The 12,098-nt window shown below is 46.4% G+C and overlaps 1 protein-coding gene across 2 annotated transcripts in view; it reads right to left on the bottom strand.

Annotated features, from left to right (window-relative positions):
- Window positions 1-557: 557 nt before the first annotated feature.
- Window positions 558-12,098, bottom strand: part of DIPK2B (divergent protein kinase domain 2B) — a 49,002-nt gene continuing 37,461 nt past the window's right edge. Inside the window, exons 4-6 of one of the 2 annotated variants that reach the window (XR_008708036.1) lie at window positions 11,039-11,327; window positions 5,131-9,337; window positions 559-4,193 (exon numbers count right to left, since the gene is read on the bottom strand). Coding sequence is in view for 1 of the 2 variants with exons in the window: in XM_055563512.1 (XP_055419487.1) it covers window positions 8,997-9,337; window positions 11,039-11,327 (630 nt within the window). In the remaining variant the exon portion in view is untranslated. Of the gene's footprint in view, window positions 9,338-11,038; window positions 11,328-12,098 lie in introns of both variants that reach the window. The other variant, XM_055563512.1, reaches the window with a different exon arrangement.

Genomic DNA, 12,098 nt, shown 5'->3' with positions numbered 1-12,098 from the left:
ACTCTGCATTCTTGATTACTTCCTTTGGATATTGTCCCAGAAGTGAAATTATTGGGTAGAATGTGCAGTCCTTTTGAGGCTCTTGATGAACATTGCCAAATTGCTTTTTCATAGGATTATATTTCCACCAAGTTCCTACGACCTGCCTCTTTTCCCGAAATTTTGCCTGCCTTGGGTAGCATTATTTTAAAAGCACAAGAAATGTGTGATTTTGACATGGGGAATATTAACTCACTTTTGGCACAGTTCCTCCTAAAGAATGATTTTTTTCAGAGAGAAGATCCAGGTAAGGGCATGAAATGGAAAGGTGGATTCAGGTAAAGGGCTGGAGGCTCAGGGTACTGTGTGTGGAGTGGGGGGAGGGAGATTTCAGCTCTCTTCATGAGGCACCAGGGTTTGCATGTAGAAGGAAAGGAATCAGAAGTGAACGTGTGAGCCCCAGGTCTCTACTGCCTTCCAGTGTAGTAGGGGCAGCCCTACTTCTAGTACATGTATATTCATTCAGCTGGGCAAACTGAACAATGGAAATGGTGCTTCTACTCAATGTGCATCACCCTGGAGTAAGCCCTAAATGGGAGACCTGAATCTTCTTTTTATTGATTTATTTATTTCTTTTGTTGAAGTATAATTGATTTACAATATTGTGCCAATCTCTGCTGTGCGACAAAGTGACTCAATTATATACACGTAGGTAATCTGAATCTTCCTTTTAATCCAACTCAGTTTCCCTTCTTAGGACCATCTTGTCGCACATGTAATGCTTTTGTGTTTTGTCTTTTGTGTTATATTACACAGCCCCAGTATGCAAGGCAGTTTCTTCACCTGGTGCTGAACAATTACTGCTTCACATACTGAGTTGCTTTTTTGGTTTTTTATTTTGGAATAATTTTAGACTTACAAAAATATTCCCAAATCCTATACAGAGTTCCCCCATCTGACATCCCTTAATGTTGACATCTTACATAGCCTTAGTACTATTGCTGCAAGTATGAAAAGAACACTGATAAAATACCATGTACTAATATAATTCAGTTCAGTTCAGTTCAGTCGCTCAGTTGTGTCCGACTCTTTGCAACCCCATGAACCGCAGAACTTCAGGCCTCCCTGTCCACCACCAACTCCTGGAGTCTACCCAAACCCATGGCCATCGAGTCGGTGATGCCATCCAGCCATCTTATCCTCTGTCGTCCCCTTCTCCTCCTGCCTTCAATCTTTCCCAGCATCAGGGTCTTTTCCAATGAATCAGCTCTTTGCATCATGTGGCCAAAGTATTGGAGTTTCAGCTTCAACATCAGTCCTTCCAATGAACACCCAGGACTGATCTCCTTTAGGATGGACTGGTTGGATATCCTTGCAGCACATGGGACTCTCAACAGTCTTCTCCAACACCATAGTTCAAAAGCATCAGTTCTTCAGTGCTCAGCTTTCTTTATAGTCCTACTCTCACATCCATACATGACCACTGGAAAAACCATAGCCTTGACTAGACAGACCTTTATTGGCAAAGTAATGTCTCTGCTTTTCAATATGCTATCTAGGCTGATCATAACTTTGCTTCCAAGGAGTAATCGTCTTTTAATTTCATGGCTGCAATCACCAACTGCAGTGATTTTGGAGCCCAGAAATACTGTTCCCTATCTATTTGCCATGAAGTGATGAGACAAGATGCCATGATTTTAGCTTTCTGAATGTTGAGCTTTAAGGCAACCTCTTCACTCTCCTCTTTCACTTTCATCAAGAGGCTCTTTAGTTCTTCTTCACTTTCTGCCATAAGGGTGGTGTCATCTGCATATCTGAGGTTTTTGATATTTCTCTTGGCAATCTTGATTCCAGCTTGTACTTCATCCAGCCCAGCGTTTCTCATGATGTACTCTGCATATAAGTTCAATAAGCAGGGTGACAGTATACAGCCTTGATGTACTCCTTTTCCTATTTGGAACCAGTCTGTTGTTCCATGTCCAGTTCTAACTGTTGCTTCCTGACCTGCATACAGGTTTCTCAAGAGGCAGGTCAGGTGGTCTGGTATTCCCATCTCTTTCAGAATTTTCCACAGTTTTTAATTAGATCTTAGAATTTCCCCAGTTGTCCCACTGAGAAAGAGAAACGTGGCCCACAGTAGCATGAACATTGTTTAAATAAAAATGACCAAATACACCCCGACCTGGCTACTGTGAGTGACTGCTACTTTCCTAACTACAGAGTTACCCTGCGCCATTCCTCCTGTTTTAAAGATAAGATTTACTGAGGCGTGCAGTCATGGATTTACCCCCTGTTCCTGACAGCGTTCCATCTAAAGCAAAGCTCTGCTTTCTTGAACTCTCCCCCAAATCACTTAATAAGCCCAAATCTCTTAAGTCCTTTCTAACCCCTCTTACTGAGACACTTCATGTTGCTCCATGGTGCCTGTTCTCCCTTGTTTTGATGAGTGGTAAATTCAACTGGTTCAACTACAGCTCTGTTGCTGCTGAGTTTGGGCTGGTGAGTGTTGTCACTGCTGATGTCCTTTTTCTCCTCCAGGATCCAGCCTAGGCCCCCACGTTGTATGTAGTTCTCCTGTCTCCTTAGGCACCGGCAATCCATGATAATTCCTCACTCTTTTCTTGTCTCTCATGGCTAGTTGTAGGTTGTCCCTCAATTGAGGTTTTGCATGTGGGGCAAAAATACCCTTCTCAGCGCATCATATCAGAGTGTACCTGATGTCTATGTGACTTATGACAAGTGACATTGACCTTGATCACTTGGTTACAGTAGTGTCTGCCAGGTTTCTTCAAGCATAAATTTACAATTTTTTTCCTCTTTGTAATTAATGGGATGTTGTGGCAAGGTAACTTTGAGATCATGCAAGCATCCTGTTTCTTCCTACTTTGATCAACCAGTTTCAGCCCCTACTGAGGATTCTTGCCTGCAATCATTATTAACCTGGTGTTTGCCAGGTGGTGATTTTCCACTTGCATCATTTCTTCTGCATTTATTGGAATTCTACTGTAAAGAAGAGCTCTTGCCTTTCCCATTTATTTACTTATCTGGTTATTTATTTGTATCAGTATGGTCTCATAAGAATTGATTTTATTCTATGGATTATTTCTATCATTACTTATTTAATATTCAAATTATCCCAAATTTGGCTATGGGAGCCCCTTCAAGTTGGTTCCTGTGTCCTTTTAACATGCCCCTAATTTTTTTAGCACGTCCTCCCTTTCTGGCAGCACAAGAGTATTACAGGCTCATCTTGTACTTTCCCTATCTAGTCTCAGAATCAGCCATTTCCCGAAAGAGCTCTGGTTTCTCTTACTAGGTCTTAGAAACCAAGACCTAGGCACTATGTACTGGAGTGTCACTGCTTATAGGCCATCTCAGAGAATAAAGCTTGGAAATATATTTCTACACACTTCTCTACACTCACATCTCTATCCCTATATCTATCCATCTGTGTATATATATACCTAAAAAATCCTGAGTTCAGGGACTTCCCTGGTGGTTCAGGGATTAAAACTCCACACTTGCACTGCAAGGGGCTTGACTTTGATCCTTGGTTGGGGAACTAAGATTCTACCTGCCTTGAGTTGTGGCCAGAAAAAAAAATTGTGAGTTCATAGTGATACTTCCAATTCCAGTCTAACATCACAACATTCAAAATAAGAAGGAGCACAAAATTCTGTATTTCTTGACTTGTAACTTTTTTCTCCAAGCAATACTTGCTCAAGACTTAAAGTAGTTTCAGAACTGCTAACCCAGATTCTCATAGGAAAAATAATCACTAACCAGAGCACAGTTTTTGTGAATGGATTTTCCCCCCTCTTTTTAAATTGAGGTAGAATTCACATACTATAAAATTAACCATTTTAAAGTGTGTGTAGACTTCTTGTTGTTTGTTATCTTATACTATGTAGTCAAAAGGCTTACTTTCCAAGTTACCTAGGTTAGAGAAACCTAGGTTAAACTAGGTTAGTTTCTCTGTGTAGTTATTTTATTCTTTTTTTTTTTTTCAATACAGTTGTGTCCATTTGTTATTCTTTGTATTTCATTTTAGTTCAACCCACATCCTGGCTGATCTTGATTCTTTATTTGTGGATTGTATGAGGTATTCTCATGATTCTAAAAAAAAAGGTACACTCAGAAAAGTTTCACTCCCTCTTCATCCCTTCGGCTCACTCCCATTCCTCTCTTCTTTCCACTCCATTGACATCCATTCCCTGTAGGGAACCAATCTCATTAGCTTCTGGTTTATTCTTTATATAGCTACACACCCACAGACACACACACACACACACACACACACGTGTCTGTATATATATATATATCTTTTTTTGCATCACAGATGAGCAGATGCATAAATGTTTTCTTGTATCTTTTTTCTTACATGAAAAGTAGCATTCTATAAACACACCTCTGTGCTTTTTTTTTCCCGCTTCATAGTATAGCTTGCAAATCACTCCATATCAGTTCCTAGAGATCTTCCTTATTCATTTGTAGAGCTGCATAGAACTCCTTTGTGTGGATGTGTGCTGCAGCGTATTCAATCACTCTCCTGTGGCATTGAAATTGTTTTCGATATTTGCAATTATGAACAATGCTGCAATCAATAACTTTGAGGCACTGAGTTTTGTGAGAGGGGCTGGTACAAGATCTGAAGGCAGATGACTCAGCTTCCAGAACTGCCACTCTGTCTGCAGGGCCACACTGCCTCCACAGGCAGCTCAGGCCTGAGATGATGCCCTGATCGCCCTAGTGGGCTGGGGCTTCTCCCTCTCCTTGTCTGCTTCTACGATGAGCTCCAATAGGTGGGCCCCTGGTTGCTCAGTTCCCCTTTGCTGGCCTATTCCTCTAAGTTGCCTTCTTGGAGGGTCATTATATCTGCACATTTGGGGCCCCCTGCCTGGGTGTTAACCATTCCTCACAACCCACAGTCACAACCACTCTTAAACAATGACACAAAGTTGCTGTGGACAGACCAGAGCATACTTGTGTGCATGTGAGCTCAGCTGTGCCAATATTTGTGGATAACAGGCCCGAAGTGGGCAGAAAAGCCATAACACCATGCATAGACTGTGATCCAGGAGCTTTCAATGGGCCAAGAGGGTACTAGAATTTCCTGAGCATGGATGGACTTCCCAAGGCCCCCCAAATTACCTGCTTGAGGAGGATTCCCTCCTGAGCCTGGTGGAGGGCCAGTCTGGGGATGCGAGCGTATTGGCTTCCCAGCTGCCTTTCAAGATCAACCCAGAGTCTGGAGAGTGGGAGGGAAGAAAAATGGCCCCTGTCACACTGTCTGGCAACTCACTTCAGGATTCTTGCCTGGAGAATCCCATGCACAGAGGAGCCTGGTGGGCTATAGGCCATGGGTACTCGACTGAGCGACTAACACTCTCACTTTGCCATGATGGTTACTAAATATTTTATATCACCTCTGGTTCCACAGATACTCCCTTTGGTTGTGGAGGTCAAGTGAGACCCCAGTAAATCCCAAGAACCCACCACACAGAGGTTAATCAGCATTCTCAGGCACTCAGAGCTGGCTGCGTGGGCAGGCAACATCGAGTTACACAGGACCTGCACTTAGTTTAATGCTCTGCTGGTGCCATCTTGCATTTCTCAATGACAGGAGGCCCCATGTTTCCATTTTGCACTGGGCCCCACAAATTACGTAGCTTCAGGCAAAAAGACAGTGGCTGATGAAACCCAGAAAAATACTCTATTGTCTCCAATCAGATTCCACTACAATGATTTTATTCTGACTGAAGTCTCTAGAGTGTTGACTCACTTGTCTCCTGGCTGTTGAGGGGAAAGAACTGTTCTTGAGGAAGTGGCTATATCCTGTATATGTCCAGCATGCTGTCTTTGTCTGTTCTGGCTGCTATAACAATACCACAGACTGGGTGGTTTATAACCAATAATTGTTTCTCACAGTTCCGGTGGCTAGGAAGTCCAAGATCATGGCACTAGCAGATTTGATGTTTGCTGAGAACAAGCTTCTTGGTGATGGAGCTCTCTAGGGTCTCATTTATAAGGGCACTCACCCCATTCATGAAGGCTCCACCCTCATGACCCATTAATAGTTAACTCCCCAAAACTCTACTCCCAAATACCATCACATTGGGAGTTAAGATCTCAACCTATGAATTTTGGAGGGGAACACAAATAATCAGTTTAGAGCACATGGTATACGAAAAACACCAAACAAAAAGGGTTGAAAAACATAGTCATTATTCTTAGCAAGAACATTTTCTGAGCACTTGCTCTGTGCTCAGCCTGGTGCTGGTTGTGACAGGGAACACAAAGAGCTCTGTGCCACTGCCACCTTCAAGGACTGCCCAGCTGGATGGGAAGGAGGGGCATATATCTCTCTGGAATACCCTTGGGATTAGCCTCATATGGGCACAGACTTGGGGTTCATGGGTACAGAGGAGGGATTCAGAAAGGGCTTGATGGGGACTGGGCTGTCAGGAAAAGCTTAGGGTCCAGGTAGGACTCAGGTCTAGTTAAGATGCCTGGGGCTTAGTAAGTGGAGGAACAGAATGGTCCAAGCCTCAGACCTGGATATGGACACAAAATAACTCCCTCCTGGTGGGTCTGGCTTTTGAATCCATCAGAATAGACTGGAATTGAGGAGTATTGCAAGTTCAGTTCTCTGCAAGCAGACATTAAGATGAGTTCAAGATATGTGTTTGTCTCCTGTGGCTGCTATAACAATTATTCCAAAGTGGATGGCTTAAAACAATAGAAATGTATCCTCTGAGAGTTCTGAAAACCAGAAGTTTAAGATCAGTTTCACTGGGCTAAAAAAGCAAGGTGTTGGGAAAGGTGATCAATCACCCTCCAGACCAAGCCAGGAAGTAACTGTCTCAGAAATTCTCAGGCAGCCCAAACCTGCCCTTCCAAAAGCTTGTCTTAGCATCCTCATTGTCATGGTTGCCCCAGAGGTAGTCAAAAGGGAGACCCCCAACTGCATTGTAGTGTGCAACAAAATATGACTTTCCTTGGCTCATCTGTAAATGTCAACAAAGGGACCAAAGTTGGGCAGGACAGAGGCTGAAGGGGACTTCCCAGGTGGCGCTAGTGGTAAAGGACCTGCCTGCCAATGCAGAAGACTAAGAGACTTGGGTTCAATCCCTGGGTTAGGAAGATCCCCTGGAGAAGGAAATGGCAACCCACTCCAGCATTCTTGCCTGGAGAATCCCATGGATGGAGGAGTCTGGCGGGATACAGCCCATAGGCTTGCAAAGAGTCAGACATGACAGAAGCAACTTAGCATCCACACACAAGGCTGAAAAGGAAGGCAAAAGGAGCCTGGACTGGTTGCTGGAGTTCTGAAACTATCCTGGCAAGTCACTCTGCCTCCCTGGGCCTCAGTTTCCACATCTGCTGCATGAAGCCTATTACGCCAGGCATTTTATCTTAAAGGTGGTGACTCAGAGGTAGAAAAGTGAAAGTGAAGTCACTCAGTCATGTCCAACTCTTTGCGACCCCATGGACTGTAGCCTATCAGAGTCCTCTGTCCATGGGATTCTCCAGGCAAGAATACTGGAGTGGGTTGCCATTTCCTTCTCCAGGGGATCTTCCCAACCCAGGGATTGAACCTGGGTCTCCCACATTGCGGGCGGGTGCTTTATCGTCTGAGCCACCAGGGAAGCCCAAAAGAGGAGGCCAACTGAGAGGTCTCTGAGGGTAGAGGGCAGGCAGGGAGACTGGGCAAAAGTCCAAGGAACTCCCATTAATGTTTGCAGCCTGGGCAAGAGGATACATGGAAACTGACATACCACATGGCTAATCATTTGAAAGGTATGAAAACACGCAAGCTGTTGAATAAAATATATTCTGTTGGCTGACCTTGAAAAAGTTTTTTTAGAATGACCCATAAGGCCAAGTTTGAACGAAAATTCTCAGACTCCTTAGAGTCCTGCCCTGGAGGAAGTTATATAGAGAGACCTGGCCCTGGTCCCTGGCTATGGCTACGAAGAATGTTCTACTCACAGACCTCCTGCTCCAGGGAGCTCAACTGGCTAAGTGCCCTGCGCTGTGCTTTGAAATCCATCTTTGTGGTTGGGCTAAGGCCACGCTTCCCATGGGCTGTTCCCTGCAGCGGGAATATAAGGGCCGTCCATCCTTGGGAAGTTCCTCTGATGACTGGCTTTACCTCAAGGACACCCTGACAGCCCTGCTGAATCTTATTTTGGTTGAGCAGAGGGGAGTCTGGGATGCTCTCATCTGATCTTCTTGCCTTCACTCAGGGGAGGGGGCGTCAGCCTTCCAGCCTGGCCTTATGGTTCTCCCCATGGTCTTTGGCTGCCCCCTCCTTTCCTCCCACACAGCCATCTTCCTCAATACAATCCTTGCCCACTTAATCCTGTCTTGACATCTGGTTCTCAGAGGATGTGGACAAACATGTTGGCCCCCAGCCCAGCACTCTTCTCTTCTTACCCCTGCCTCCTTCCCACGCCATTAAGTGCCTCCTGTCCCCATGTCCCCTTGGCCTTCAGTCTCCTCACCCCATGGCAGTATGGAGAGTGTGGCAGGAGGGCTAGCACTGGGGCCAAGTCTTTCTTCCATGTCACTCTTTTGACCTCCATGGCTCTGTCTCATTTACCCTGCCTGTGCGTGCGTGCTTCTGGAACATTCTTTGTAACCAACTGGGTTGGGAGGAGGAAGTGTGTGTCCTGGGCCCTTCACATCTCTGGCATTTTTCACTAACTCAAGAGTCTGGTGGAGAAGAAAGAAAATTGAGGCTCAAAGAGGCTGAGTGAGTGTCCACACCCGGGTCTTCCAATGCCCAACCCTGGGCTCTTCCATGATGTCCCAGCTAGGGGTAGAGGGGACAGGTAGCAGTCACGCCGCCCTCTGGCCCAACTGTCCTCTGGTGGTTGGCATGTTCCTCTGTCTCTGGGACACCAAAGTGCCTTTCTCCCAATGGCTAAAAGGGAGCAGCTTCTTTCAACCATGCAGTGAGCTGAGTGGGCAGTGGAAGTTCTGAGGATGTGGGTCGGCAAGGCTCCAGCCCCTCAGAACTTATCATTATACTTGCAGTCTGGGTAGCGGTAGGCGAATCTGGGGTCACAGGTTCTCAGGGGTCTCAAGATGTCCTTCAGCCGGCTGGCAGCCCCGAGGACCTCCGGGTCTGGCCGGGTTCCGTCTGCGCAGCGAGTGAGCTCGGCGTCAATCTCCTCCTGCACTGGGGATGGGAACTTGGCCTGGAGAAGCAGGGGCAACACCTGGCTGCACACCAGCACCAGGTTCTGCTTCTCAGGGATGGTGTCACAGGAGGGCAGCTCGGTCTGGCAGCCAGAGACCAGGCAGCTGAAGATGTCTTTATTGTCTCCTGTGCCGGAGGCTGCTTGGCTGCCTACACAAGAGATGGAAGATGTTATATACTCTATAGCCCCTGTTCCCTGGAGGGAGGCGCCCCTAATGAGAATTGCTGGGCAAAGTGGTTCAGGCTCCAAGCATCTCTAGTCCCCAGCAGATTTAGGGTTCAGGGACACGACAGGCCCTGTTGAGAACCCCGGGGCGGGGGGAGCTCCTTCTGCTAAAATAAGATGAGCTGGCCAGGGAAATGCACTTCTCCATACCAGAACTTGGCCTTCTAATTCTAAGAGTCTTGGAAGACTCTTGAGAGTTCCTTGGACTGCAAGAAAATCCAACCAGTCCATCCTAAAGGAAATCAGTCCTGAGCATTCATTGGAAGGACTGATGCTTAAGCTGAAACTCCAATACTTAGGCCACCTGATGTGAAGAGCTGACTCTTTTGAAAAGACCTTGATACTGGGAAAGATTGAAGGCAGGAGGAGAAGGGGACGACAGAGGATGAGATGGTTGGATGGCATCATGGACTCAGTGGACATGAGTTTGGGCAAGCTCTGGGAGATGGTGAAGGACAGGGAAGCCTGGTGTGCTGCAGTCCCTGGGGTTGCAAAGAGTTGGATATGACTGAGTGACTGAACAACGGCTGTAAGGCAGACATACCTGCTGTGATTCTCCCATGATTACTACTGAATTGGGGAACACTGAGGAAATTCCTCAGACTGGTTCCATTTGCTCTTTTTAAACACAAAGTCGGGAGAAAGAACAGGTAATCCAGAATATGCCTTCAGCCAATTGGAGTGGGACTGACATTCAGTGAATCACATCTCTGAATATTCTGGAACCACCCTCATTTCTTCTCTTCTTAATAAAGGCAAATCAGGAAAGGAGTAAGTGTGGCTTAATTGGTCTATCTTTGTAGGCCTTCTCATATAAATAAAATCAGAAATTTGAGATTAAAATCCTCTGTCCTACTACAGGGCTCAGAATATCTGGTCACCATTAAGGACTGGGGTGTTCAAAAGGTTCTAGAACCCCGGCTGAACCTGTGTACATCATGAGAAACACAATTCACTCATACACCTCAGTTGGTGCCATGCTTTTCAATCTGCAGCCCACCAGGCTCCTCTGTCCATGGGATTCTCCAGGCAAGAATACTGGAGTGGGTTGCCATGCACTTCTCCAGGGGATATTTCCTACCCAGGGATTGAACCCAGGTCTCCTGCATGGCAGGCAGATTCTTTACCATATGAGCCAACATGGAAGCCCTTACACAAACAAAGTGTCCCAAATGGATTGTGAAATGTATCAGTGAATCTGCCAGATTGTTCAGACAAAGGCTAAAAGCATTGATGGGAGAGGCTCTGAAGGGGAGCTGGATGTGGTTTGGGGGGTTTTCCATGTGTGAGGAGGGGCTGAGCAGGTCCCCGCACCATACAGACACATCGGGCAATGGCAGTGCCCACAGAGGGTGCCGCTGGGGCCATACCTCCATGACCACCATGCCAATCTTCCTCTCCTGCATTAACAAGGTCAAGTCCAACTCTGCTTTGGCACTGGAGCAGAGATTTAAAAGGGGGAAAGGGACCCTTCCTCTTCCCAAACCTGGGTTTCTCTCAATATGACACACTGGTCAAGCCCATTGATGTGATATCCCTCCTCCACCGCCCATCACCGCCCCCCCCAACTCCTGTCACCCCGACGTTCCCTCTGACAGCTGCTCAGCCAGACCCATGCTGGGTACCTTCCTGCCTGTCGATCACGCCCAGCGCACTGGCATCCCGGATGAACAGATGCCCGTTGTTGAAGATGCCAAACATGCCTGCATCCACGTGGGTGAAGTAGAAGAAGTAGTTCAAATCATTGCTCCTCAGAGATTCCAGGACACCCAGGAGCTGGTAGGCCAGGTCGGCCGCCTGGTCTGGCAGCGCACCATAGAATTCCTGCAGCGGACTGGTACTGGTACTGACCAGAAATCTACCACAGGAGCCCAGGTACTTGGGAAGAGGCCAACCCTCAGCACCCGGGAAGATCTGCCAAGCCAAGAGGAGGAAAGATGAGAGGATTAGAGAGAAAAAACTCCTGGAGGCAGCTCTCTCCCTTTCTCTTTCCCTCTCCTTCTCCTCCCTCCTCTCTCTCATTCTCTCTCACGAAGAGCACACAGAAAAATCAGCCTTACATAGGTACCTACTGTCTCAAGACATCAGCAAAGCATCTCTTAACCTTATTTATACCTCTTGGAACATGGCAATTCCTTGCTCTCCCACCACCCCCCACCAGTTATTATTCTATTCTTGATGGAAAGATTCATAAAAGGAAGTTCTTCTTTCCATACGGTGGATTATATTTCAACATAGTTGCCCCAAGCAAGGTAAGAGAGTGCCGATGCACTTGCCATGATTTTAGAGGGTATTCAGGCGTCAGCGAGGCTTCCCCAATGGCTCAGTGGTAAAGAACCCATCTCCAATGTAGGAGACACAGGATATGTGGGTTCGATCCCTGGGTCAGGAAGATCCCCTGGAGAAGTGCATGGCAACCCACTCCAGTATTCTTGCCTGGAGAATCCCATGGACAGAGGAGCCTGGTGGGCTACAGTCCATGGGGTCACAAAAAAGCCAGACATGACTGAGTTCGCACGCATGCACTCAGGCATCAGGGGAATGCGTTTATTTTCAGAGTTGTATATTTGAAAAAATATGACTAGCATTTCAGATTTCACAGATATGTCTGCTTAGGAAGAGGCTATGGAGGGAAAAAGGGTCAACTTAAGACTGATTTAAAGAAAAATATTTTAAAAAATAACA

This window comes from Bubalus kerabau, chromosome X (genome assembly GCF_029407905.1).
Source record: "Bubalus kerabau isolate K-KA32 ecotype Philippines breed swamp buffalo chromosome X, PCC_UOA_SB_1v2, whole genome shotgun sequence".
NCBI classification, from domain to species: domain Eukaryota; kingdom Metazoa; phylum Chordata; class Mammalia; order Artiodactyla; family Bovidae; genus Bubalus; species Bubalus kerabau.
This window is presented reverse-complemented; position numbering and strand designations above follow the sequence as displayed.